The sequence below is a fragment of the Mauremys mutica genome, chromosome 10 (genome assembly GCF_020497125.1).
Source record: "Mauremys mutica isolate MM-2020 ecotype Southern chromosome 10, ASM2049712v1, whole genome shotgun sequence".
Lineage (NCBI taxonomy): Eukaryota > Metazoa > Chordata > Testudines > Geoemydidae > Mauremys > Mauremys mutica.
In genome coordinates, this window is record NC_059081.1 from 39,675,760 (window position 1) to 39,702,790 (window position 27,031).

A 27,031-nucleotide genomic window follows, 5' to 3' on the forward strand; every position below is an offset into this window, starting at 1 on the left:
TGTTAGTCTGTATCAGCAAAAGGAACAGGGGTTTTTGTGGCACCTTAGAGACTAACAAATTTATTTGAGCATAAGCTTTTGTGGGCTACAGCCCACTTCATCGGATGCATAGAATGGAACATACAGTAAGAAGATATTTATAGCTACAGAGAACATGAAAAGGTGGAAGTACCCATACCAACTATAAGAGGCTAATTAAGAGAAGCTATTATCAGCCGGGGAGAAAAACTTTAGAAGTGATAATCAAGATGGCCCCATTTCGGACAGTTGACACGAAGGTGTGAGGATACTTCAACATGGGGAAATAGATTCAATTAGTGTAATGACCGAACCATTCTCAGTCTCTGTTCAAACCTAAGTTAACGGTATCTAGTTTGCATATTAATTCAAGTTCAGCAGCTTCTCGTTGGAGTCTGTTTTTGAAGCTTTTCTGTTGCAAAATTGCCACCTTAACGTCTGTCACTGAGTGATTAGAGAGGGTGAAGTGTTCTCCTACTGGTTTTTGAATGTTATGATTGCTGATGTCAGATTTGTGTCTGTTTATTCTTTTGCGTAGAGACTGTCCGGTTTGGCCAATGTATATGGCAGAGGGGCATTGCTGGCACATGATGGCGCACATCACATTGGTAGATGTGCAGGTGAACGAGCCCCTGATGGCGTAGCTGATGTGATTAGATCCTATGATGGTGTCACCTGAATAGATATGTGGACAGAGTTGGCAGCGGGGTTTGTTGCAAGGATAGGTTCCTGGGTTAGTGTTGCTTTATGGTGCGTGGTTGCTGGTGAGTATTTGCTTCAGGTTCGAGGGCTGTCTGTAAGTGAGGACAGGTCTGTCTCCGAAGATCTGTGAGAGTGAGGGATCATCTTTCAGGATAGGTTGTAGATCTTTGATGCACTGGAGAGGTTTTAGTTGGGGGCTGAAGGTGACAGCTAGTGGCGTTCTGTTATTTTCTTTGTTGGGCCTGTCCTGTAGTAGGTGACTCTTCTGGCTCTGTCAATCTGTTTTTTCACTTCAGTATTTGTCATAACTATAAAGGGAAAGGTAACAGCCCTCCTGTAGACAATACTATAAAATCCCTCCTGGCCAGAGACACCAAAATCCTTTTACCTGTAAAGGGTTAAGAAGCTCAGGTAACTTGGCTAATACTTGTCCCCTTAGTGGTCCTTTGGGTCAAGATACTTTCAAATCTTGGTGGGGAGAAGGCTTTTGTTTGTGCTCTTTGTTTTGGGGGTTGTTCGCTCTTGGGACTAAGAGGGACCAGACATCAATCCATGCTCTCCAAATCTTTCTGAACAAGTCTTTCATATTTCAAACTTGTAAGTAACAGCCAGGCAAGGCATGTTAGTTTTATCTTTGTTTTCTCAACTTGTAAATGTTCCTTTTGCTAAAGGGTTTACCTCTGTTTGCTGTAACTTTGAACCTAAGGCTAGAGGGAGTTTCTCTGGGCTCTTTGAATCTGATTACCCTGTAAAGTTATTTTCCATCCTGATTTTACAGAGATGATTTTTACCTTTCTTTCTTTAATTAAAAGCCTTCTTTTTAAGAACCTCATTGATTTCTCCTTGTTTTAAGATCCAAGGGTTTGGATCGGTGTTCACCAGGAACTTGGTGGAGAAGTCTCTCAAGGCTACCCAGGGAAGGGTTATAGTACTTGAGAGGGAGGTATTCTGTGGGGAAGGTAGACAGAGTTTCCCAAATGACTCATAAATAATTTGGGTGGTGGCAGCAAAACCAGATCTAAGCTGGTAGTTAGGCTTAGAGGTTCTCATGCAGGTCCCCATATCTGTACCCTAGAGTTCAGAGTGGGGAAGGAACCTTGACAGTATTATATAATTACTGTATATATTTTTCCACATGTATTTTTCATATTGTTCTGTAGGTGTTCTGTGATTAATTCATTGAATTATTATGCAATTTCTGTGTATTTTAAGCTTGTTTTATAATACTGTTTCTTTTATCTTAAGACATTTCCTTATTTTAAAGGTGGATTTTGTAACTGTGGGACTGACCCTCAGCCCTTCAATGTATCCGTTCACTTTAGAAAAATACTTGTTTTTTATTAAATGTTTGTTAGACTTTTAATAAACATGAAATACAGAATATGTAGCATACGTTAAGCAGACATTATTTATTAATATAGCCAGAATTCTGTAATGGATTTACCCTGTAGAGTGACAGAAGGAGCCAGGGTAATTTAAAACTAAATGTAATCTGGTATCTCAAACCCAATTTAAAAAAAAAAAAGGAACTTTAAACAGAGGTAGCAAAACATCTCAAACAAAATAATGATGTGTCTAAGATCTTCATGTTCCTCCCCGACGTCTGTGGCAAACTAGAACTAATAAAAATCTAAAACGAGAGCATTTTATAACAAGTAAAGAACCTCCAGAGTGTTTTATGACAAGTATGTTATTACTTCATAGGGCCATGTGAGCTAGGATCACTGATGTTTAAACTGCATAACCTTGTTGATGACATTACTGAACACAGAAGCCAAACATCAGCACTTAGGAGTAAGACATCAGACATTATATGTTAATGTCATAAGAACAAAGCACAGGGAAAACATGACAGTCAGAGAGACAAAAAAGGTCACAAAACCCTGTTGTGTTAAGAATTTTTCATTGTTACTGGACAGAATAGATTCTCAAGAGGAGGTGAACCCACATTCTTGTTGAGTACTGAAATAATTTATCTTTTAAGGAGCCTGATCCTGTTCTCATTGAAGTCAGTGGGAGTCTTGCCATTGACTTCTGTGGGAGCAGAAGCAGGCCCACTTTCTTAGCATTTTTCCATATGTCTTATCTGCATACATCTCAGTAAAAGGTTGCTAAATCTGTTCAAATGTGTTTAATGTATTCAGCCTATGGGCAGCCCTCCTGATTTCTTTTACCCCAATGTGTGTCGGTGAGAGAGAGAGAGAGAGAGTTCTATATTGACTTCTTTTTTTCAAATCTTTAATTTTAAATGAATATACAGTATGTGTTCAGGGCAGGCTGAGTGTCTTTTACAGAATTCTATCATTTCACAAAACCAGAGTACAGCTTTTATTCTTCTGTGGGTTTTAATTTGATTCAGACATCAACTCTTTTTAATGATGTACAATGTTCACAACAATTAGATAACCCAGAGATTTCAGGTCTGTCATTATAATTCTGTGCTTTCCTGTGTGTTCGATATAACCTGCAGTGCCTTAGCTGACTGGTATGTTTGACTGCAGGAGCAGATCACAGAGGAAATCATGTAACTTTGCTATCCTGGTGTGTCAAGAATGTAATGATCTTGGCTAAGCTGTTTATGAATTATTTAGATATGAATGGTGTTTTGAGGGCATATTGTATATAGTTACTTTCTGTATCTTTTGTTACCCCGATAGACTTTAGGTCACCATTATTTAGATCTAACAAGAATAAAATACTGCATGTGGAACACTGATCTTGCAGTCCTTAATCAGGCAACGTTTTCATTTATTTCATTAGACTAAGACTGGACTATAGGATCAGGCCAAAAATTTGATTCAGGATTTCCCATCTGGCTCATTATATTTATGTTTGGGACCTAGCCAGCTCTTTATACCCTTAGTGATAAATACAGACAGGAGTAGCGCTGATAGTGATTGTGCAGATAAACTAAAGTGGAGAACTGGGATTTTGAAAGGGGAATACATGGTGATAGAAAGAAGGTAGTTGCCATCCTCGGCAATGTATCATTGTTTCAAGGAAGTAAGAACTTGATTGGCTTGTACTTAACTTGCCTGATCTAGCTGTACTATTGCTTATGACAACCATGTTTTATTTCTTTTAAAAATATATATTTTATAAGACTATAAGGAAGCACTCATTGCTTTCTGTGTATTTGTCTCTAGTCCAGTTCTATATTTATAATAATTCCTTGGAAGCAACATCACAGTGTTTCGCCCAGTGTTTTCTAGTTTCCTGTTTAATACTCAGTCTTCTGACAGTGATAAATAAATAACAACTTTTCCTGTCTGTCACCTGACTAAGGCCATTTTACAACTACGATATATAATATTAATATAGGCATACTGTAATGTTGTTGCCTCTGCATTTTATAAGGTGCTCTGCTTGAAAATACCCATACCAAAGGCAGGAGTAGCAAGGTACTTCAAGTAAACTCGGGAAGGTTTGTTTTCTGTAATCACAAGATTAGGATTTTCAGTTGCATCAGCTTCCATTTTTGCACATACAGGATTACTTGTCTTCCTTTCTATCTTCCCTCCTTTACACACCTACGTAGGCAAAGTGAGTGCACAAGCATTATGTGCCTGATGCATCTTTTTACGGCCCACAAGTGCACTAGCAAATGATGTGTTGTGTCCTCTTCTGCAACACCAGGATACATCTGGAAACCTGCCTGCGCTGGATGCATCTGCAGTTGTCTGTGTTGCTTCTTGCCTATTTATAGGATTTGACCATTGAAGTCTTGTATTCCAAGCAAAAATGCACATAATTTAATGTCATCTCGTTTGCTATTGCTCTCACCTTTACCTTTGTCCTTGATACCGAGGGCCTGGTTGTCTTTTTTATAGTAAGGTGTGTTTTGCGCTGCTCTCGCAGACATGTTGGCATTGTCAGAGCAATATAAAGGATAGAGCTGGCTGGAAAATGAACTTTATTCCCATTAATAAACTATTTTTTGGACTGTCAAAAACAAAATCCAAAATCCTAAAATGTTTCATTTTTCATATTTTGGTGTTTTTAAAAAAATCCCAAATACTTTCATTTTTTCATTGAAAATGAAAAAAAGTGACAAATTTCAGTTTTGATTAAACCACATTTTTCAACAAATTTTAATTGAAAAAGTTTCAACCAAATCTAGTTAAGGAGCCTTAGCAGAACTGAAAATTGTGTCCTCAAAAACAAAGTGGCCATCAATGATCTTTATTTTTCACTATTCTAGATGACATTATAGGGCTGGAAGGGATCTCAAGAGGTAATCTAGTCTGTCCCCCACACTGAGCAATACCAACTATTCCTATACCATCCTTGACACGTGTTTGTCCAACGTATTCTTAAAAATCTCCAAGAATGGGGATTCCAGAGAAAGGTTAACTGTTTTTTCAAGATCACACAGCAAGTCAGTGGCAGAGACAGGAAGAAAACCCATGTACCTCAGCAGTCAGGCTTGTGCCATCTCCACGAGCTATAGAAGGTGCACTTCTCAAACAATTACTTCAGAAAGTGGTTTTAACCTAAACTGTTCAACTGCCAAACTCCTATTGCTAAATTATTCTAAATGAGCAACAGGGACAAAATAAAGTACCAGCCCAGCTGCCAATCAGAAATATACATAATAGCTGATATAAATTGAAAATCTACTACCCAAAATGCAAACTGGACACCATCAACTTAGGCCTGAACAAAGACTGGGAGTGGATAGGTCACTACAAAAACTAATTTTCCCCTACTGATACTCACACCTTCTTGTCAAATGTTTGAAATGGGCCACCTTGATTACATTGAACTCATTAGCACTGCAAAAATGATTTTTCCTCCCTTCTTGTCACCTGTTGAGAATATCCCACTTCCACCTTAATTGAATTGGCTCGTTAGCCCTGACACCCTTCCCCCTAGGTAAGGCAACTCCCATCTTTTCATATGCTGTGTATTTATACCTCTCTACTGTATTTTCCACTCCATGCATCTTATGAAGTGTGTTTTAGCCCATGAAAGCTTATGCCCAAATAAATTTGTTAGTCTCTAAGGTGCCACAAGGACTCCTCGTTGTTTTTGCTGAAACAGACTAACACAGCTACCACTCTGAAACCTACCCAAAATGTGTGTTTCCTAGAAACTACTATTCCTTAGCCATGTTTATTCTTCATGCATTGAAATAAAATTCAGGTTCTCAGGTTTAGTCAAATTTGAAATTTGTACTTCATAAACTATTACATTTAAATTACTTGATAAATGTCAGACTATTCATTTAAAAATACTGGCCCTGATTCTCAACTTCCTCACACCAGTGGCAGTGTAGTGCATTAACTTCAATGGATGTCTAAGCACACCATAGAATCACAGATATGTAGGGTTGAAAGGGACCTCGGGAAGTTTTCGCATCCAGCCCCCTGCAGTGAGGCCAGACAAAGTAAACCTAGACCTTCCCTCACAGGTGTTTGTGCAACATGTTCTTAAAAACCTCCAATGGTGGGAATTCCATAACCTTCCTTGGTAACCTATTCCAGTACTTAACACCTTGATGGTTAGAAAGCTTTTATCTCCCTTGCTTCAGATTATGCTGATTACTTCTTGTCTGACCTTCGGTGACTATCAAGAACAATTGATCACCATCCTTTTTTACAGCCCTTAACATATTTGAAAACTGTTATTCGGTCCCCTCACAGCTTCTTTTCTCAAGACTAAACATGTCCAGTTTTTTCAACCTTAGCTCAGAGGTCAGTTTTTTATTTTAAACCTTTTATCATTTTTGTTGCTCTCCTCTGGATTCTTTCTAGTTTGTCCACATCTTTTCAAAAGCTCAGAATTGGACATAGTATACAGCTGAGGCCTCACCAGTGCCAACTAGAGTGGGACTATTACCTCCTGTGTCTTACATATTGACATTCTTGTTAATATACCCCAGAATACTAGCCTATTTTGCCACTGAATTACATTGTTAACTGGTATTCAGTTTGTGGTCCACTATAAGCTCAAGGTCCTTTTCAGCCGTACTACTGCCTAGCTAGTTGTTCCCCATTTTGTATTTGTGCATTTGATTTTTCCTTATCTTCATTTCATCTTGTTGATTTCAGACCAATTCTCCAATTTATTAAGGTCATTTGAATTTTTATTCTGTCATCCAGTGTGCTTGCAACCCCTCCCAGCTTGGTGTCATCTGCAAGTGTTATAACTGTACTTTCTACTCCATTATCCAAGTCATTAATGAAAATATTGAAGAGCATTGGACCATGCAAGACCCTGGCGGGACTCCATAAGATACATCCTCCCTGTTTAACAGCAAACTATTTATAACTACCCTGAGTATTTTCTTTCAACCTGTTATGCACCCATCGTATAGTAATTTTATCTGGACCACATTTCCCTGCTTTGCTTATGAGAATGTTATTTAGGACTGATACAAAATACAAGATTTAATTTTCTTTGTTTTTGCAGCTTGATACTTATTGTACATTACAGCTCATGTTGTGTTACTCCCTTTATTCTGTTATCATTCTAACTGTATTTTGCATTATAGCAACTCTTAGTATTCTTACTAATTTTTTCAATAGAGTTAATGCACATTAACTTTAATGGCTTTAGTGGATGATCTTTGAATTAAACAGCTGTCAAAATTTATATATGGCAATGTAATCTTCCAGAAGTGATCTCATAGTTTCTGTAAAGTTAAAATATTTATTAACTTCAGCATTAAGCTAGACTATATATGGGTGCAGGTGCAATGAGAATAAAGCTCTGATCATGGATTCTCATGGCTAGAGTTTATATCAGGATATTTTTGTCACTAAATAATATTGTTCTGTTGTACATTTCAAACAGTGTTTATCTCCACTAGTCTTCACATTAAAGTCCTCAAAATGTCTCTTACATTAAATGGCATGTTTGCTTTATAATATTATCTAGCTCCACTCTGATCGGAAGGAATGGTAACTGTCTTTGCGAGCTCTCGTTCATATTCATGAGAGCTTGTGTTTAATTCAATGACATTTGATCTGTATTTTAGTTCTAAAGTGTGCATTATGTGGAAAGGATATTTTCACAAATGAAACAGATATGTTTCCTTATAATTTTAATTTCTCTTTAATATGGAGTATATTTGTCTTTTTCTTAAAGGTAATCTTATTATGAAAAAATAAAACAGTTTTATATTTTCCTGTGTTTGCAACTCTTCCTGTAATTGCTGCACTATTTAAATAATGAATTTCTACCTGGAGATAAATTTCTATGAATGTCATTACTCAACAAATCTATATTTCTCTCACAATTGTTACAGCTTGAATGCTGACCTTTGTGTTGGAAGAAAATTCTGTTTGTTGTTCAGCAGAATTGCCTGAGTGTATACAGTGTTTGTTTCCATGCCAAATGTTTTTTCAAGGGACACTGCCAAGTAGTTTGAACTTAAAATGCAGTGTGTTTAAGTTTTGCAATATTAAAGGTATTTGATACAAAATATTGTTTTTTATTGTACTATTCCCATGCAGTGTTGCATATCCCAACACTTGAGTCCCGTGTTGATAAATCATTAAGTGAAAGTGGCTATAAAGAGATGAGTCTTGCTTTACTTATCTCATTGTTTACTTATGTTTTCCATTTGACTCAAACAGCATACATGGAAAAGAGTGTTTTTTTCAGAAAAACAGTCTCTGCTATGAGATGCTTACATCTAAATAACTGGTGTTTCTAATTCTCATGAGTTTATTGCAAGTCTTGTGATATTTCATGTTTTTCATAAAGCTACAGCTCCTGGAGTCATATGATAGATGATAATCTTAGGGTGTTTTTTTTAATTTGTTTTTTTGGTTTCCTGGTGATGGGGGGAGGGGAAAAGCTTGAAAATATGAACCCTAAAGAGTCAGAAACTGAATGCAAATTACCCCCAACCCCCCAATTTGTTGTTTTAAAAATATCTGATGTTTTTGGGAGGCCAAACTCAGCACTTTTTTTAGTGCTTGGGATTGACAGTACTGCCTGACTAGGTGCTGTGCACCTCCTGGGAGGGGCTGAGTACCCTCCATTACGTTAAAATTAACACTATCTCTTGACATGACATCATATTTCAAGTCCCCTCTTTCATTCTGTCCTAGTATACCTCTCTCTCTCAGAGCATTTATTTATCCGAGAGCCAAAGGGAAAAATTAGCAGCCAGTCAGTGAGCCCCAAAACTGTTTGTTTGGAAGAGAAACTTGCTTCATTGTTCTCCTACTCCCACATGATGTAGGGGACGGAGAACATTCTCCTACTGCTGAGATTCTGCTGCTTTTCCCTCCTTCCCTCCTCCCTGCCAGAAGGTGGAAGTGGGTACGCAGGGCACAGAGAGCCACATCTGGTAGAAAAGACTACCCGGCTACTTTTTGCAGCGACTTCAAAACAAAATATATATTCTAACATACCGATAAAATGAGCAGGATTTTCAGCTGTAGTGGTTAGTTGTACTTGTCAGCTCATTCAGTTTGTGTTTATAGTGTTGGAAATAACTGTTGCAGTTTTAGCCCCTGGAAGGACTAGTTGTATATGTGAAGGACCCTGTTGTGTCACTTTTCTGTGTCTAACTGATTGTAGACTCTTAAGGGCAAAGACTCTGATTTCTGTGTCTTGTACAGCACTGAGCAACATACAAATAATTAATAACACAGCCAAAATATTAAAATGTTTTATGAAAAGTGATACATGCTGTACACTAAGGGAAATACTCTCCCAGATTATGTACAGCTGAGTGGGAGAATCAGCTCTCCCTTTTTGTATGTGTGGTGGTTTTTTTTTTAACCTTGAACTTGAGTAGCTGTTTTTGAAGATATAAAATATTCTCCTTAAGTTATGCTTTTAGAAGGCTTTTTCTAATGTCTGTTGTATAAACTTCCTTGCAAGGAGAAATGTCAGGTATGTTACCTGAGATCCTGATGATCAAATAAATCAAGGCTAAAATGTTCTTTAGAGGAGAGAGATTGAGCAGGGTTATGTCATCAGTAATGATGCTGTCACATGTGTATGCATGCTGTGAAGTGGTTATGCAGTCTAAACAGGCAAGAAACGGGGGGAGAGAGGAATAAGAGGATGCAGGATATGAAAATGTTACTGTCAGATAAACTCGGTGCCATTGTTCTGAAGAGGGAAATTAATTATGTAATATAAATAAATAACGATTAAAGTGTTCAGTGGATAAGCAAGGCAAGAGAGTGTATAGTGGACTGACAGGAAAATACAAAATTCTGACAATGCAATGCATGATTGCCTACTCTGAGTTTCATCATTTTGTGATGGTGGTTTGTTTGCTTTTTTTTTTTTAAATCCATATTGAAAAATTGCATGCATGGATCAGGGGTAGTCCTCTGACAGCCTTTTCCAGATTTACTCCCTTTGCCCCATCTTCAGGATCTAATAATATGAAGGAAGAACGTCAAGGAGGCCTACATGCAATTTCTCTCATTTTCCATAATGCTGTTCCTGAGCTGACCCAGAGAAGTTGTTGCAGAATGGCACAAGATACTTCCTCTGCCCCCACCCCTCCAGGCCCAGGAGCAAAGAACCACACCCAAATCTTGAACTGGGATGCACCCCATAGTGGTGTGTTGTTGCATGATCTGTAGACTACCAGCCTGATTCTTAGTATTTTTTTTCTTTTTGGATACTTTTCTATTAATGCTGAACAGTAGCCGCCTCTGTCCATTTGTGGCTTCTGGGCTTTTCAGAGAAGTCTTTATCCCATCCATTATGTGCTGTTGCTCAGCTGTACAGTTCCTCACTGGGAAGTCCCTTGCATACCTTGGGAAAATTGGAAAGCTGCCCCCCCCCCCACCTCACCCCCAGATGTTTCAGTTGGGAGATGAAAAGCAATGAAGACAAACTTCAACATTTCTTCATTTATATAACTTAAATTTTATTTTCCCTTTTTTCTCTAAGTGGGGCAACAGCTCAGCACTTCCATTGCATCCTGGATATTCGCAAAGTTGGAAATAATCCTAGAAGCTACTATACTGTTATCATCAAAATAGAACACTAAGGCTCAAGGTTTATCATTTGCTTTGTTTTGAACAAACAATTAGGCAGTATGAAGAATTGGACAGTAGTAATAGGCAAACTACTAAAACGATTAGGGTTTTTAATTTCATTGTTAGATACAAATTGCAGAAATGCCTTGGATAGCTTCAGTCCATTTTCTGGGAGTGAAAGCACTATGTGAATTTGCAAATGGATTAAACTTCAAGTGAAATTGTGTGTCAGAATCCTATGGTACATGTCAATGTGTAACCTAGTGTAGAATCAGAACTAAAAGTTTGGAAGTTAGAACAAATAATATTGGAAAGAATCAATAGTCAAACTTAATTCAGTTTTTAATGTCAGAAGATAACCTTCTCACCAATCTGAATTGTAATTACTTCTACACATTTAGACATGCTCTTTCTGGCTGTTTTTCATTCTCTTCCATGAAATGTGCCATACATTGGCTGAGAAATACTATGTGCAAAATATAATTTCTGCTACGCCCAGTCTGCACACACAACTAGACGTAACTGAAAAATACTGTATGAAGAACTAGACTCCTGCTTTTTCTGGCTATGATGTTTTATCATCCTAAAAATAGATTGTGTCAATAAACATTGGCTGCTAATCATCACAAATGCTCCTTTGTGGACTTAGCCAAGCATTTTTCAGGTGGCAATTTCTAAATTGTGCTACCTCCACTTTTTTTTTTAAACTGCTTTGCGACCACAGTTAAAGTTAGGTGCCCTTATAGAAGTAAATCACTGCTAGAGTCTGTCACGTGAAGTGTTTCTATTGCATGTCTTGCAGTGGTGGAGTGGGACAGTATGCAGAACATGCTGTGCTTCAGAACTGTAGTTATTGCACTGTGTGTGTTGCAATACTCTCCTTCATTTGCCTTTTCAGGGAGGTGGGGGAGGAGAGGAGGGTGTATCATATTCTCATAGCATTTACATTGTTTTTTCTATTTCTCACTTCACTCCATTAAATTCTTTAAAGCAGTGGTTTGTGGACCACCGATGGTCAGCAGTGCATTGCTAGATGGTCCACAGGCTTTTCTCTCACATTGGTTGAAGAGTCTGTCTTCAAGTGGTGATGCTATCTGATAGTTTTAGCCCAGTACAGGACTCTTTAAAATTTGTTTAACACAAAGAAATGCTGCTCTGTATGTTGTATGGGTGTTGTGTCTTTTCTGTGCTGTTTCTTTGGTATAAATTCAATCAATTTACAGACAGCACCAATGTTTGTAGATTTCAAGCCAGGAGGGACCCACTGTGATCATATAGTTTAGTATAACAAGCCATAGCACTTCCCAAAATAATTCCTAGAGCGTATCTAGGAAGGGTAGCACACACGCTAAAAGACAGAAACAAATGCAAAGTGACATGAACAGACTGGAATGCAGAGACTGAGGAGTATTGATTAAATGTGAAGACAAACATCCTGGTAGAGGAAATAAACAGCACATAGATACAAAGGGAAACATAACCAAGCAGCTGGGACACCATAATGACCCCCAGATACCATGGTGATGAGCATGGTATAAAAATTCAGGAAGATGGAGTACATCTCTCATTAGAGCAAGATTATTTTCATATTGTTGCCTTAAGAGCATTTAATTTTACCCTCATGTAATCAAGCACCATAGTTACCTCAGGGAAAGGATGGAATTGGAGGGGAGGAGAGGATGTGGCACTTGACTGCCTAGATTCATGGATTTTAAGGCCAGAGGGACCATTAGGATCACCTAGTACAGTGGTTCTCAACTAGGGGTACTCTTACTCCTGGGGGTATGCACAGGTCTTACAGGGAGTACATCAACTCATCTAGATATTTACCTAGTTTTACAACAGGCTGCATAAAGAGCATTAGCAAAATCAGTACAAACTCAAATTTTTATACAGACAATGACTTGTTTATACTGCTCTGCATACTATATACTGAAATGTAAGTACAATATTTATATTCCAATTGATTTTTATAATTATATGGTAAAATGAGAAAGTAAGCAATTTTTCAGTAATAGTGTGCTGGGACATTTTTATGTCTGATTTTGTAAGCAAGTAGTTTTTAAGTGAGGTGAAACTTGGGGGTATGCAAGACAAATCAGATTCCTGAATGGGGTACAGTAGTCTGGAAAGGTTGAGAGCCACTGATCTAGTCTGACCTCCTGCATAACACAGGCCCCAGAACCTCACTTAGTAATTCTTGCATCAAGTCCATAACTTTTGTTGGAGCTATAATGTGTATCTTTTAGAAAGGCATCCAGTGTCAGTTTACTTCTTAACTTCGCTGATATGCTTTTTTTTAATCAGTACTATGCTCATCAGTTCATAACACTATGGCTTCAACAGCAGGGGGAATATTTTCACTTCAGCAGTAGAAGAACATCGGTGTCACAATACACAACTAAATTATCAGTGTCCAGGGTGGATTTGATTTAAATCATGATTTACATCACTAGTCAGGAAGACTCTATTTAATCATGGTTTTCTACATAAAAGTGCATTCTTGTTGGTTGTCATAACCTTAATACATATTCTTCACAACTCAGATGTAGGTTTAATTTTTAGAAGGTACATGCTATAAATTTTTAAACGGTGATTTATTTTGAAAATTTCAGATTAGTTTTAGTTTCTGATTAGTATATCAGAAAATGAATGATTGGTTATTTCATTTACCTTTGGTAAATGAAGCAGATATTTATGAAGTCATTGGGAGGTGAACTATCTCCAATTCAACAGGTTAATCATTAATATTTGGAGGATTTTTTTTGCCATGCTGTATTAAGAGGAGAACATCACCAGACAGACGTTTACATTATTTTATTTAACTAAAACAACAATGTTAAGTATTCTGGATTTTTTTCTTCAACAGCAAGCATAAAATTTTTTTAACATAACAAGCGTATGTTCCTCGCGTCTCACATTTATCTCCAGACTTCTTCTCCTTGTCCAGATCTATTCCGCCTCCAACAATCTTCTATTCATTGAACTTTTTGAAACTTTGCACTTTTCGAGAGAGGTAAGGGATTGACTCTGTACACAAATTTGCAGAGGGACAATAGAGTTGAGGTCTGTTATTTCTTGCCTCTATATATTTTATGTATGTATGGATTTATTTATTTAAAAACATGTTTGCTGTTAACAAGCATGTTACCTCTTGGGAGACAAATCCACAGTTTGAGAACTACAAGACTAAGCATCTCTGATGGTATCTTTTTAGACTGAGCACTGAGTCCCATTGAGTGGATAGAAAGATTAACCTAAATCTATACAGAAGCCTGTGGAACCCCATAAAATTGGGTCCCTAATCCATGAACTATTGGAACTCACTTACAAAACTTTTCTTAAACATTACATGAATATATTATCTCAAGCTATAGAATTAGCATTTATAATCCCTATTCCATGATGAAATAGTAGCGCTATAATGAATCTTAATTAAAACTATATTTAGATAGATTTTTTTGATAAAATGCTTCTTGAGGAAAAAGCCTGATTTTATTTATTTATTTTAAATCATTGATTTTTATCCACCCTGTCAGTGTTCCTTTTTAGATTGATATAAATGAGCCCTGCACTTGAAGCATAGAGCTAAATGTGATTGGACTCACATCTGCCATTAGTTTTTCTTTTCTAATTACTGGATCAATTATTAACTTTCTAAAGAGAGTGTCACAATAGTATTTAGTTAGCTTTAACATTAAAATCAAGTCAAATCTTCAACCCCTTAATAAGATAGCTTGAGAAAGGAAGTTAATGTATTTTATACTGTATTGACATTGTTCCTTGCTAGGCAGCTTGTACTTAGATTAGAACACACTTGGTCATACATAGATTGTTAATATTTAATTTCATGATGATGATGATGATTATGATTTTGTTAAAAGACTTAAGTGGTCAGTGTGATCAAACCTGAGTTTCACTAATGTTTTAAGGAATAAGTAATTGAAGGTAGGACACTTAACTAGCTCCATTACAACTTGCTATTAAGTCAAACCATTCTTCCTTCAAAAACTAGTGCTATTGTTATAGTTTATAAATTAGCTTAAGTAAAACTACCATCGTTGTTATTGGAGTGAAATCGGCAGAGATGTACTAGAGCTGTGGTGGAGCCCACACTTGCCTCACTGCTACAGAGGCTGTAGAATGGGCACTGTACAGAAATGTGGGTGCGGTTACAGGGGAGGGTGTAGTTAAGGCAGACCCCTCACATCCAAAGTAATACATCTAGGAGCAATGCATGCAGACTGTGCCTCCAGAATAGGGCACTGTATTCTGGAAAGTAGTGACTCTGGTATGGTGAAGAAGCAGCTCGACATCAGCTCCCAGTCCTTAGCTGTGTCAAAAAGAGCTAATGTGATCTTTGGATATATAAATGGGAGTAGTGAACAGGAGCAGAGAGATGACTTCACCTCTCTGAACAGAGTTGGTGAGACTGATACTGGAATGCTGCATACTGTTCTCGTGTGCACATTTTAAAAAGGATTTGGAAAAACAGGAGAAGGTGAAGAAAAGATCTACAAAAATGGTCTGAGGCTGAAGGAAATGACTTGAGACTTAAAGAACTCAGTCTGTTTGTCTTATCAAAAAGAAGATTGAACAGGTACTGACCATTGCTGTCTCAGAGTTCCTCTCCTTCCATGATGACCTTTTGAGGTACAGTATGATGACCTTATGAAGCAACAGGCAAAGACTAGCTTTGTTGGAGGAGAGAACTTTCACTGGAACTGGTCCAAGCCTATGGCATTCATAGCCAGACAGAATAAGAGAGACCCTCTACTCATTGCATTTGTAGCCAAATGTAAAACCCATCTCTTTGGCTTATGGCAACCCTTTTCAACAAATGAGCATTCTCACGCGTTGCGTTTAAAAAAAGCCCAACAAAGCCGTTAAGCTTGTTCCTGCTAGCAGGGCTGGAAGATAGATGTTTGTTCTTTCTTTTCATGAAAGTAGCTTAGATAACAATGGTAGGCAATTTTAAAAAAACTAGATTGCCTGCTAACCCTTCTTGCTTGCGTCGTGTCCCTTGATATCAAACAACAACAAAATAAGGCTATTCGTTCCATAAGAACAGTCTGCTGGTCCCATATGGAGCCCACTCTACTTCAGTGGGGCTCTCCAGGGATGCAACAGTCAAGTTACCTATAGCAAATTGTGGGATCAAGGCATTAAATATTGACAAAGTTCCTCCTCTATCTTGGTGGGTCCTGCGTTTATTGGTGGATTTGTTCACCTCAGAGATTGACCATGTGGGTCAGGGAACAGCCTAGAGACCTTTCCTTCTGGTAGAACCCACAGTCCAGGTCAGTTCCTCTTCTATCTGATCAGGAGTTGGGAGGTTTGTGGGGGAACTTGGGCCCACCCTCTACTCCGGGTTCCAGCCCAGGGCCCTGTGGACTGCAGCTGTCTAGAGTGCCTCCTGGAACAGCTGCGCAACAGCTACAACTCCCTGGGCTGCTTCCCCTGGCCTCCTCCCAACACCTTCTTTATCCTCACCCCAGGACCTTTCTCCTGGTGTCTGATAATGCTTGTACTCTTCAATCCTCCAGCAATACGCCTTCCCACTTTCAACTCCTAGTGCCTCTTGCTCCTAGCTTCTCTCATGCATACTACAAACTGAAGAGGTCCTTTTAAAACTCAGGTGCCCTGATTAGCCAGCCTGTCCTAATTGGTTCCAGCAAGTTCCTGCTTGTTCTGGAACTGCCATTGTTACCTTACCCAGGGAAAAAAGATCTACTTAATCTGGGACTAATATATCTGCCTGTAACACTCTCCTGTAGCCATCTGGCCTGACCCTGTCACAATATCTCAAAGTACCTTGTTTCCAGCCCTATGCTTTCCCAACCCCCTGATACTGTCCTCTGGTTTGTAAGTAGAACTGGGTGAATGCTGCAAAAAATATAATGAAATATTAATTTGACTTTAAGCACATTTGCTTTGATTTGGTGTTTATTTTGTTGTGCCTGTGTAACCTACCAGTGTTTCCAACACAGAAGGAAGCAAACTACTGGAGGCAAAATGACACACATTTATTTTAAATATTGAGAAAGTGACTTTGACATGAAGAGTTTAGGGCTTCTGTGGGAAAAGTGTGCTATGCTGAGAATTATTATCATTGTCTTCCCTTTCCTTGTCAACCTTTGCTGTTAATGTTGGGGTACATGAAAGAAGTGAATTGGTGTTCCAAGTGCCAGCATGGTGTAGGTAGGGATCTAGTATAAATGGATTTTAATTCTGTTTTCAAGCTGCACTTCCTAATATTCTTAAAAGCATTTTGACACGTTGAATTAATACTTATTAATAACTGGCAGCTAGTGCAAAGATTAAAAAAAAAAAAAGGAGGGTGAAAACCTTGCTTGAAAGAATTTAAAAGGGAGCAATTGTAATAGACTGTGGTTTGAGGAAAGTAAGAGGATATACTTATGGTAATAAGAGGTAAGAGGATATTGCTATGATGTAGAAGCAACTGTATATACCAGGGGTGGCCAGCATGTGGCTCCGGAGCCACATGCAGCTCTTCAGAAGTTAATATGTGTCTCTTTGCATAGGCACTGACTCCGGGGCTGGAGCTACAGGTGCCAACTTTCCAGTGTGCTGGGCAGTGCTCACTGCTCAATCCCTGGCTCTCCCACAGCCCTGCCCCCACTCCACCCCTTCCTGCCACCTCCCCTGAGCCTGCCATGCCCTTGCTCCTCCCCGTCCTCCCCAGAGCCTCCTGAACACCACGAAACAGCTGATTGGGAGGGAGGGGGAGGTGCTGATCGGCAGGGCTGCCGGTAGGCAGGAGGCACTGGGAGCAGGGGGTAGGGAGCTGATTGGGGGGTCGGGGCTGCTGATGTATTACTGTGGCTCTTTGGCAATGTGCATTGGTAAATTCTGGCTCCTTCTCAGGCTCAGGTTGGCCACCCTGGTAGACACATAGAATTATTACTCTCATCTGTATTAATAAAGGTAAATTGGAATGCAAATGAGGATAGAGGATTTAATCTCTCCCAGACACAGTTTAATAAGAAATTGAGGGCCAGTGAGACAATGTGAGAGGGATATGGTATTCCCCACTGGGGCAAGCACTGGTGCCAGCATTGAATGACCAAAGAGGAACACCAGAAATCTCTTTGCAGGAAGAGCACTTAGATTGTGCACATTGCATTGTGGTGAAAGAGGGAAACAAATATATATAAAAAATAAAGAAATTAGCATTCAGGTAAATTAACTGATTTGTGGCATCATTAGATTCAGTGTCTAGACGTGAAGGGCACTAAAAATGATTTAAATTTCCCAGACCCCTTTGTACAAGAATAATTTCAGCACCTGAATTTCCAACATAATCTCATAGAAACATTAAAATTGCCATACTACAGCAGACCAGTGGTCCATCTATTGCAGGATCCCACTCTAAAGGTGGTCAGTTTCAGTAGTTCCGCAAGAAGATGCAAGAAACCTTGTACTGAATCTTCCATAACTGTCCTTCCTAATGCCTTCAATTAGTGGTCGGTTTATTCTCTGAATTAGAGAGTTTTATAACTACGTTTTAAAATGCTCTAGTAAAGTAACTCTGGATGTTCACATTAGCCATGTAAATGTCAAATTGTTTTTTGAACCTACTAAGCTCTTGAACTCACTGGCACAAGATGGAATTGAGCCCAACAGTCTTGCCCTACCTCCAATTATTTTCACTCCCCATTGTATGATACCTTTTTATTTATGCTGTATCTGTTTAGAGATAGGTGCACTTTCGTGTTTTGTTTTGTTTTTAATGAAGTTGTTCATATCCAGCTTGCATAACTTGTATGCTGTTATACAACAGTATTTTATTTTTCTTATACAAAGAAAAGGACAGAAGAGGTGGAGCAGAGGAATGGATTTGTTGGAATCATTTGTGTTTCTATATGTATGCGGAAAACTGAGTTGGAGATTCAGAAGTGCCCAGTAAAATCTAAAAGAGCGGGTTGGCTGTAATAGTTACTGAGCATGCTTGCTAGCATTCCTTAAAGTAATATAGAAAACCTACATTATGGCAAGCAGTTCTGTATGTCTGATGTATCCTCAGTCTTTAGAGCTGGGCCAGGACTCTAGGTTTATAGGTTTCAATGCCATGTTTACCCTTTGTTCCCCACATTGTGGTGTGATTTTGGTCTTGCTCTTTGTTTTAGTTTTAAGATTGCAAGATCTTTCGGGCAGAGACCATATCTTCATAAATATTGATACAGTGCTTGAGACAATGGGGATTCAGTTGTGACTGGGGTTGCCAGGCACTATGATGATGATGATGATGATAATAATAAAGTTGGATATAGTGGTTAGGTGTTTTGATTATTTGGAATGTCTGCATGGTTGTTGCATGCACCTACAACCTGCATTTAATGGGCTCACAAATATTAAACTTTTTAACTAATAATCTTTGTTTTAGTGTGGGTGGGTGGGAATTACCTGTTTCTGTGATAAAGCCTTTATGAGCCATTCTTTTTCTCTTCACGCAGACCGGTGGAACGTTCCAGTGAAGATGTAGATATTATATTCACCCGACTGAAAGAAGTGAAAGCTTTTGAGAAATTTCATCCAAACCTTCTCCAGCAGATATGTCTCTGTGGATACTATGAAAATCTGGAAAAGGGAATCACATGTAAGTTGTTGTTGTTGTTTCATAATATATTTGACTTTTAGACCAGGATTCCCTCCTAGGGACAGATAAGGCAACAGAATATATGGGGAATCCTGTTGAAGAAATCTACATTGCTGGGACAGAGTTGACTGAACTGCTATATGACATAATGCAGTTCTACTCTGAGTCCCTGGAGACCGTGTTCCCTAATGGATAGAACACTGGACCAGGACTCTGCCACTGGTTGGCTGAGTGACCTTGGGCAAGTCATGTTTCCTTCTGGTGTCTCCATTACCCTGTCTGTAATTGGGGATAATGATGCTTACCTCCTTTGTAAAGTGCTTTGAGATGTAAGGATAAAAGGCAGTGCACAACAGCTAGGTATTAGTATGTGACCTGCAGTCTCTCTTGTTAATACAGAAGAACTCAGTCTTGCAGCAAGTTGCCAATGCAACATTAGCTTTCACAGACTTTTAGAACAGAAAAGATGCCATAAAAATACAAAAACATCAAGCAGTAAAAAATAAGTTATTTGTCTAAAATTACTTTCAGAGAAAGACATATCTGATAGATTTATAATATGTACGCAGCATGAACACAATTTAAAATAGATATTAACACAAAAATGGTGATCTGTGCTACAGAAATTATTCACACAAACATTGACATTGCTTTTGCAGGCTTGTGTGCCTTTGCTTGATCTTTTACAGTCATAAAATGGATTTTTTTTTGTGTTTTGATTTTGCTATACATCTAGTTAATGTATCTAGATCCATTCTAAAGCACACATCAATATAGTGCATACATCCTCTATATTTTACTTTAATATTAAATAGCATGAAATAAAGTTGATTCTCAGCATAAACTTTATTAAAGCACAAGAGGAATCCACAAAAGTAGCATTGTAGATAAATATTTTAAGTCTTTTCTGAAACAGAGTTAAAGGGACCATCCCCAGAAAGAGAAAAGTGAATTATCTCCTTGTATTTCTCCTGATAAGAGTATTTTCTAAATATCTTTGGTTTCTATTCTCTATTCTTTTTCCTGATGGGAATCAGAAAATAGTAGCGACATAACAAAGATGTGGATCTCACTGTAATATAAAGTTCCATTTAGGAATGGTTAATAAAGGGTTAGCAAATGATCAATAGATATTATAAGCATATTACAGAAATAAATAGAAGGTGTTATAAATTATTATAAGCCATGGCTTATAAGCAACCTACTGATCTGTTGGACGGTATAACTATCTAAAACAATTGATTGACCATTTATTAAACATCTGTTAATAATTTAACCTTTTTATAAAAATACTTTTAATATAAAGTGTGATTGATGGGGAAGTCAATAAATATTTCAAATTTCAGAGGCACCATGGTAAACGCAAGTTCAGAGAACCTTTTTATTAACTAGGATAGCAGAAAAAAGAAAAGCAAACAAGAAAGGTGGCCTGAAACATTGCTGTCTATTTCCATTTGTACTGAGATTCTATGTATGGATACCCTAAAGCTGGTATGCTGCAGTTTCACTGGGTATCTTAGCAGATAGATAAATAATCAGATATGGTGTGGTGAATCCTATGGTGCTACCAGTCAGTACAGTAATACATCAACATGAAAACATTTATCAGCATTGTTAGATATGCTTACAATAACAGTGTTTATTTACAATATTTCATCTCTTCAGTATTTCGTCAGGGTGATATCGGAACAAATTGGTATGCTGTTTTGGCAGGATCACTGGATGTTAAAGTTTCTGATACGAGCAACTACCAGGTAAAAATACAATTGTTCTTTAAAACAACCCAGCTGCATGGCACAAAGAAATATTATGAACTACATAAAAGGGCTGGATGAAAATGGTCTGCATAGTGTCAATACTTTGCTCTTTTGTCCATCATAAGCATGCTAGTGTTATCTGTGTTTTCTGTTTAAATTTACTTTTTGTTTTTTTGCTCCTGTAAGAGGCAACCCATGTTCTTGATTTAGGGGAACTGAAATTTAATAATCTGAAAGAGGATCTGGATCTGAATGTAAAATAGGTATCACCACAGTCTGTCATATTGTGGGTTCGCATGAAGTGCAGCTCAAGGTCTAACTTTTTGAATTGAATTCCGTGGAAAAATTTTATTTTAGTCCTTTACTTAAGAGGTTTAAACTGAAGCCCCAGCCACTGCAGTTTGCTGATCCTGACTGTCAGGAAGCAAGGTCTGCAGAGCCGCACCCTACTGAGCGCAGCTGGCCTGTAGTAGAGTGCCTGATTGGTTGGAAGAGTCAGCAGACCAGCTCTTAAGCCTTGCAGCAATTTAGTGTCTGCTCAAAGCATTTGCCCATGGCTGTGGTAGCTTCCTTGTCTGCTTGCTCACAGCCTTGTTCCTACTTTATTCCAGCCTTGATTTAGATTTGCCTTGGATCCAGTTCTGCTCCTGCCTTGGCCTTAGCATTGCCCCTGCTTTACCTTGCGCCAGGTAACCTGGTCCTAACCCTCAGCTAGGGCTGCCAACTTTCTGATTTGCAGGAAACTGAACACCCTTGCCCCGCCCCTGCCCTGAAGCCCTGCCCCCTGATCACTCCATTCCCCCCCCCCCCCATCGCTTGCTCTCTTCCACCCTTGCTCACTTGCTCATTTTCACCGGCAGGAGGTTGGGGTGCAGGAGGGGGCGAGGGCTCCGTCTGGAGGTGTGGGCTCCAGGGTGGGGCTAGGGATGAGGGGATTGGAGTGCAGGAGGGGGCTCCAGGCTGGGGCAGCGAGTTAGGGTGTGGGAGGGGGCTCAGGGCTGGGGCAGGGGTTGGGGTGCATGCTCCGGTAGGGAGTTTAGGTACCGGAGGAGGCTCAGGATTGGGGTGCAGGAGGGGGCTCAGCTCAGGGCTGGGGCAGGGGGTTGGCTCTGGGTGGCGCTTACCAAAGGTGGCGGGAAGTGGCGACATGTCCCTCTGACTCCTAGGCACAGGAGTGGCCAGGTGGCCATCCGCAGGCACCGCCCCTGGAGCTTCCATTGGCCGCAGTTCCTGGTTGGCTGCAGCGGCCAGCTCTGCATGGCTCTCGGAAGCGTCCGGCATGTCCTGCTGGCTCGTAGACGCAGGACATGAGCCCCAGCTCTGCAACTCCTACTGGCCGGGAACTGCCGCTAATGGGAGCAGTGCCTGCGGACGGGGGCAGCACATGGAGACCCCTGGCCGCTCTTGTGCCTAGTAGCCAGTGGGACGTGCTGGCCAATCCCAGGAGCCACGCAGAGCCGTCTGCTCTGGCAAACCAGACTTTTAGACCAGAGCTGCCAGGGTCCCTTTTTGACTGGGCATTCCGGTTGAATGCTACCCTCAGCTTTGATTCCAGACTTCTGACCATGGGCTCTGATTCCTGGCTACCGACTCCAGCTCCAACTGCTAGACATGACCACCCATGTGTCTGGTCTCTGACAGTAATAGCACACTGCAGCCTTCACTGTAAGATGAGGAAGCTAGTATAATAACATCAAAGTATTAGGACTGCTGACAGGGCTGCCCAGAGGATTCAGGGGACCTGGGGCAAAGTGGGGGAGCTGCGGTGGTTGTGCTCACCTGGCGGCAGTCTGGGTCTTCGGTGGCATTTTGGCGGCGGGGGGCCCTTTAGTCGCTTCGTGTCTTCAGCAGTACTGAAGGGCCCCCCTCTGCTGAAATGCCGCCCAAGACCCGGACCACTGCTGGGCCAGGGCTCGCGGGGGCCCCTGTGGGGCCTGGGGCAAATTGCCCCATTTGCCCCCCCTCCCCTTCCCCCCAGGCAGCACTGACTGCTGCTGTGCTAGGCCAGGCACGAAGAAATAATGTATGTGCAAGACATGGAGAGAGGAGAAGCTGTAAAACACTAGGTAAACTTACAAAATTCTCAATAGCTTGGCACTCCTGGAAATTGCAAAATCTAAAGTTTATATTAAACACATAAGAGGGCCTTTTCTCCCAGAGTGTAATCAACACATTGAATTCTCTGCCTGAGGAGATACTGGAAAAAGCCACACATAGAGCTTATTTGTATTGTTTGTTTTTTTGGATTTGTTGCTCCTTTGTAGTTACACTGATATAGAGACACTACATCAGTGTAACAAGTTCCTTGAGCCTGTGTGGCTTCCCCCAGTTTGAAACCCACCTGAAACCATTTCGGGTCACTTCTTGCAGCTATGTATCATGTACTCTAGAAGTTTGCACCAATATAGCTACATCAGTGTAGCTACACTAGTGTAAAAAAATTAGTGTAAACAAGCCTATGAAAGCTGAGGTTCAAGAAGAAAAAATCACCTGACAGTTACTTCCATATTTCCATATTCAATATAAAAATGACAAATACAGAAACAGCTTTTGTTTCACTATTTTTAGTAACTTCTTAATTGTACTGAGTATAGACTGAGAGGGAGAACAATTAACCTAATTTGAGCAAGTAGTAGTACAGCAGCAGTAGTACAGCAGTAGTAGTCTCACAATATAGAATGATAATGTGCTCCAGCAGTCCCATTTCCTTGCACCTCTAGTGGATGCCCAGGTAAAAAAGATCAGTTTACACTTCCCAAAAGATGAGATTACTCCAGTGTTGAGGACATTTCTTATCTTCTCAGTAAAATATTGAAAGATGGATCTGAACCAGAATCTTAGATACAGATGCACTTTAAATGTGGACTCTGAATGTTCTGGCTCAGTCTTATCTCTAGTGTCTTTACCACTTAGGATGGTACCACCTGAAAAATTCAGGATTTTTAAAATCTACTGTAAGTAATATTCCTGTGCATTCTAGCTGACTGGCTTCCCCTATCAAGACAATCAAATGGCAGATACTAGTAAACTTACATGATTCACTTATGATTTGGGATTATGTTTTTCTCATTTCTGATTATAACCCTTAAATGTGAACTGGAAATTTTTTTGGTTAAAAACAACAACAAACCATTTATTATCCCAGATCACTGACAGAATATAGTTCCATAGATTCCACGCACGAAAGAGGCCATTGTGATCATCTAGTTCAGTGGTTTTCAACCTGTGGTCTGCAGACTATCTCCCAAAGGGGTCTGCACCACTATTTGAAAATGTTTAGATGTTCACAAATGAAAAAAGGTTGAAAATCACTGATCTACTCTGACCTTTGGTATAACACAAGCCATAGAACTTCCCCCGAATAATTCCTAGAGTGTATCTTTCAGAAAAAAAATCCACTCTTGATTTTTAAAATCACCAGTGATGGCGAATCCACTATGACCCTTGGTAAATTATTACAATGTTAATTACTTGCACTGTTAAAAATGGGTCTTCTTTCCAGGCTGAATTTGTCTAGCTTCAATCTTCAGCCATTGGATCGTGTTTATATCTTTCTCTGCTAGATTGAAGAGACCATTATTAAATATTTGTTCCCCATATAGACTGTCATCTAGTCACCCCTTAACCTTCTCTTTGTTAAGCTAAATAGATTGAGCTCCTTTGATTCTGTCGTCATAAGGCAGTGGTGGGCAACCTGGGGCCCGTGGTTCAACTGATTATCCACCAGGGCCCCTATATCTTTTTTAGAGTAACTGCTTCCCATGATAGAGTCCCCCATCCCGTAAGCATGGCCTACACATTCTTTGTTCCTAAATGTATGCATTTACATTTAGCTGCATTAAAATGTTTGCTTGCACCCAGCTAACTAAGTGATCTGGATTGCTCTATATCAGTGACCTGTCCTCTTCATTATGTACCATTTCCCCCAATTTTTCTTTCATCTACAAACATTATCAGTGGTGATTTATGTTTTCTTCCAGGACGTTAATAAAATTGTTAAATAATATAGGGCTAAGAACCAGTTCTTGTAGGGCCCCTCAAAAAAACACCTTTTGGATGATGATTCCCCCATTTACAATGACTTTTGAGACCTATCAGTTAGCTTTTAATTGTTTAATATGTGCCAGGTTAACACTATATTTTAGTTTTTAATGAAAATGTTGTGTGGTTCCAAGTCAAACGCCTTACAGAAATCTAAATGTAGTGCTGTACACTACATCAACGTAATTCCCTTTTATCAACCAAACTTGTAATCTCATTGGAAAAAGATATCAGCATAGACTTAAACATGGCAAATCAACAATTTTAATTTAAAATGGGATAATCAGCTCTTCTTTTTACTTAGTTAACACCTGAACAGGCTCTGTTTCTTTTGTAGTAGGCGTTGATGATGTTAACTACTATCAGCAAGATGGGAACTCAACTGTAGGCTGTTTGAAATTCCTGATTTCTTTTCTATGTTATTGAAACAAGGTATTTCCCACATTGATTTAGATGTTAGAGATAACAGGAAAAACACAAATTTAGGATTTGACAGGTAAAATGTCTTGTTTTACCTGAGTTGGGATAATATTAAGCTATCTTAATATGTGCAGAACTATAGTATATCACAAGAGGGCAGTGTTAGAATACATAAGAAACAAGAGAAATTAGCTTCTGAGGGAACCTAGAATATTTCATACCAAAATGACTAGTTTAAAAATCTCATCCAGCTATTTAATCTGTTCATTTGTTGAGTTTTAACCAGAATAGATTTCTCTGTTAATAGTAATTCTGTCCCTGTGACAGAAAGAGATGCTAGCTGCTCTCTACTTCTGCAATAATTTCACTTGTCATTGAAATGGGGCAAGACAATTACAATGCAGAAAAGTGTCAGAATTACATGTCCAGTAAATGTTGAGTGGTGTATGGGCATTTCCACACAAATTGTTTAAGTGTTGACTATGTGTTCAGCAATGTGTAAGAAACGGAAGAGGATGTCTGTTTTAGTGATAAAAGTATCACACTGGAAGGGATGGAAGAATTTGCAGTGGATTTTCTTGCCCCTGTCCCTACTCCATTTATTCCCTTCTTTTATGGGTTAGGTAGTTGCACCTACCCTGATAACACTTGTACATGGGATCAGCGAAGATAGCTTCCTGGCCTTGTTATGAGTTTGGTTGAATAAGGTCCAGTGTTATAAATGGATTCTGTGCACAATTTTTTTTCCTACAATGTTTTTAATTTATACTGTGATAGCACCCAAAGGCCCCCATCATAATCAAGGCCTTATTGAGCTGGGTGCTGTAGAAACACACAGGAAACCTCTACATACTATACATTTGTTAACTCCCTTTAAAAATAGGCAATTTTTCAAGTGTCACAACTGTAATGCCTCAAAATGAAGCTGTGAGTAAGTTTTTGATAAGAGAAGGCCTCTAAGCAGCCGTTTAGAATCATCTTTATTATTATTTTGTTTTTTATTGCCACAAAGTGTGCTGGACTCATAACAGCAGACATAAAAAGACACTAGGCCGGCCTGATCCTGCACTATTGAGCTTTGTCATTGACTTCAGTGGACACAGGATTGGACTCACTAACTCTTCCCACAAATGCTTACAATTTTAATGTGGACAAGACACAATGGAGGAAATGGGGCAGTGAAGGGCTAAGATATCTGCAAAAAAGTCATGTAGGCCCTGATCCTGCTGCAGTCCATCGGCATGACTCAGAATGCAGGACTGGGCCACAGTTACTAAGTTTAAGGCTTGTATGCATTTTGGTGGAATTTTAAAGACCATATGCAGATAACATGGATCAAGTTAAAAATAGTGAAAATAACTCAGTTGCTTATTGTAGGCTTCAGAGAAGTGAATTTACAGGTGGGATTTAAATGATGAGGGATGGGGGGTTGGCAGACCAATGTAGGGGAGGCACATCGATCATAAGCACCTAGAGAATAATAGGGTTGTAAGGAATAGGCAGCATGG

The 27,031-nt window shown here is 39.3% G+C and overlaps 1 protein-coding gene across 1 annotated transcript in view; it reads left to right on the plus strand.

The window, feature by feature from the left end:
• The window catches only part of RAPGEF4 (Rap guanine nucleotide exchange factor 4), a 231,270-nt gene that overhangs the window by 4,856 nt on the left and 199,383 nt on the right, over positions 1-27,031 (plus strand). Inside the window, exons 2-3 of the mRNA XM_045032700.1 lie at positions 19,163-19,305; positions 20,971-21,059. Coding sequence (XP_044888635.1) covers positions 19,163-19,305; positions 20,971-21,059 — 232 coding nt within the window. The remainder of the gene's footprint in view (positions 1-19,162; positions 19,306-20,970; positions 21,060-27,031) is intronic.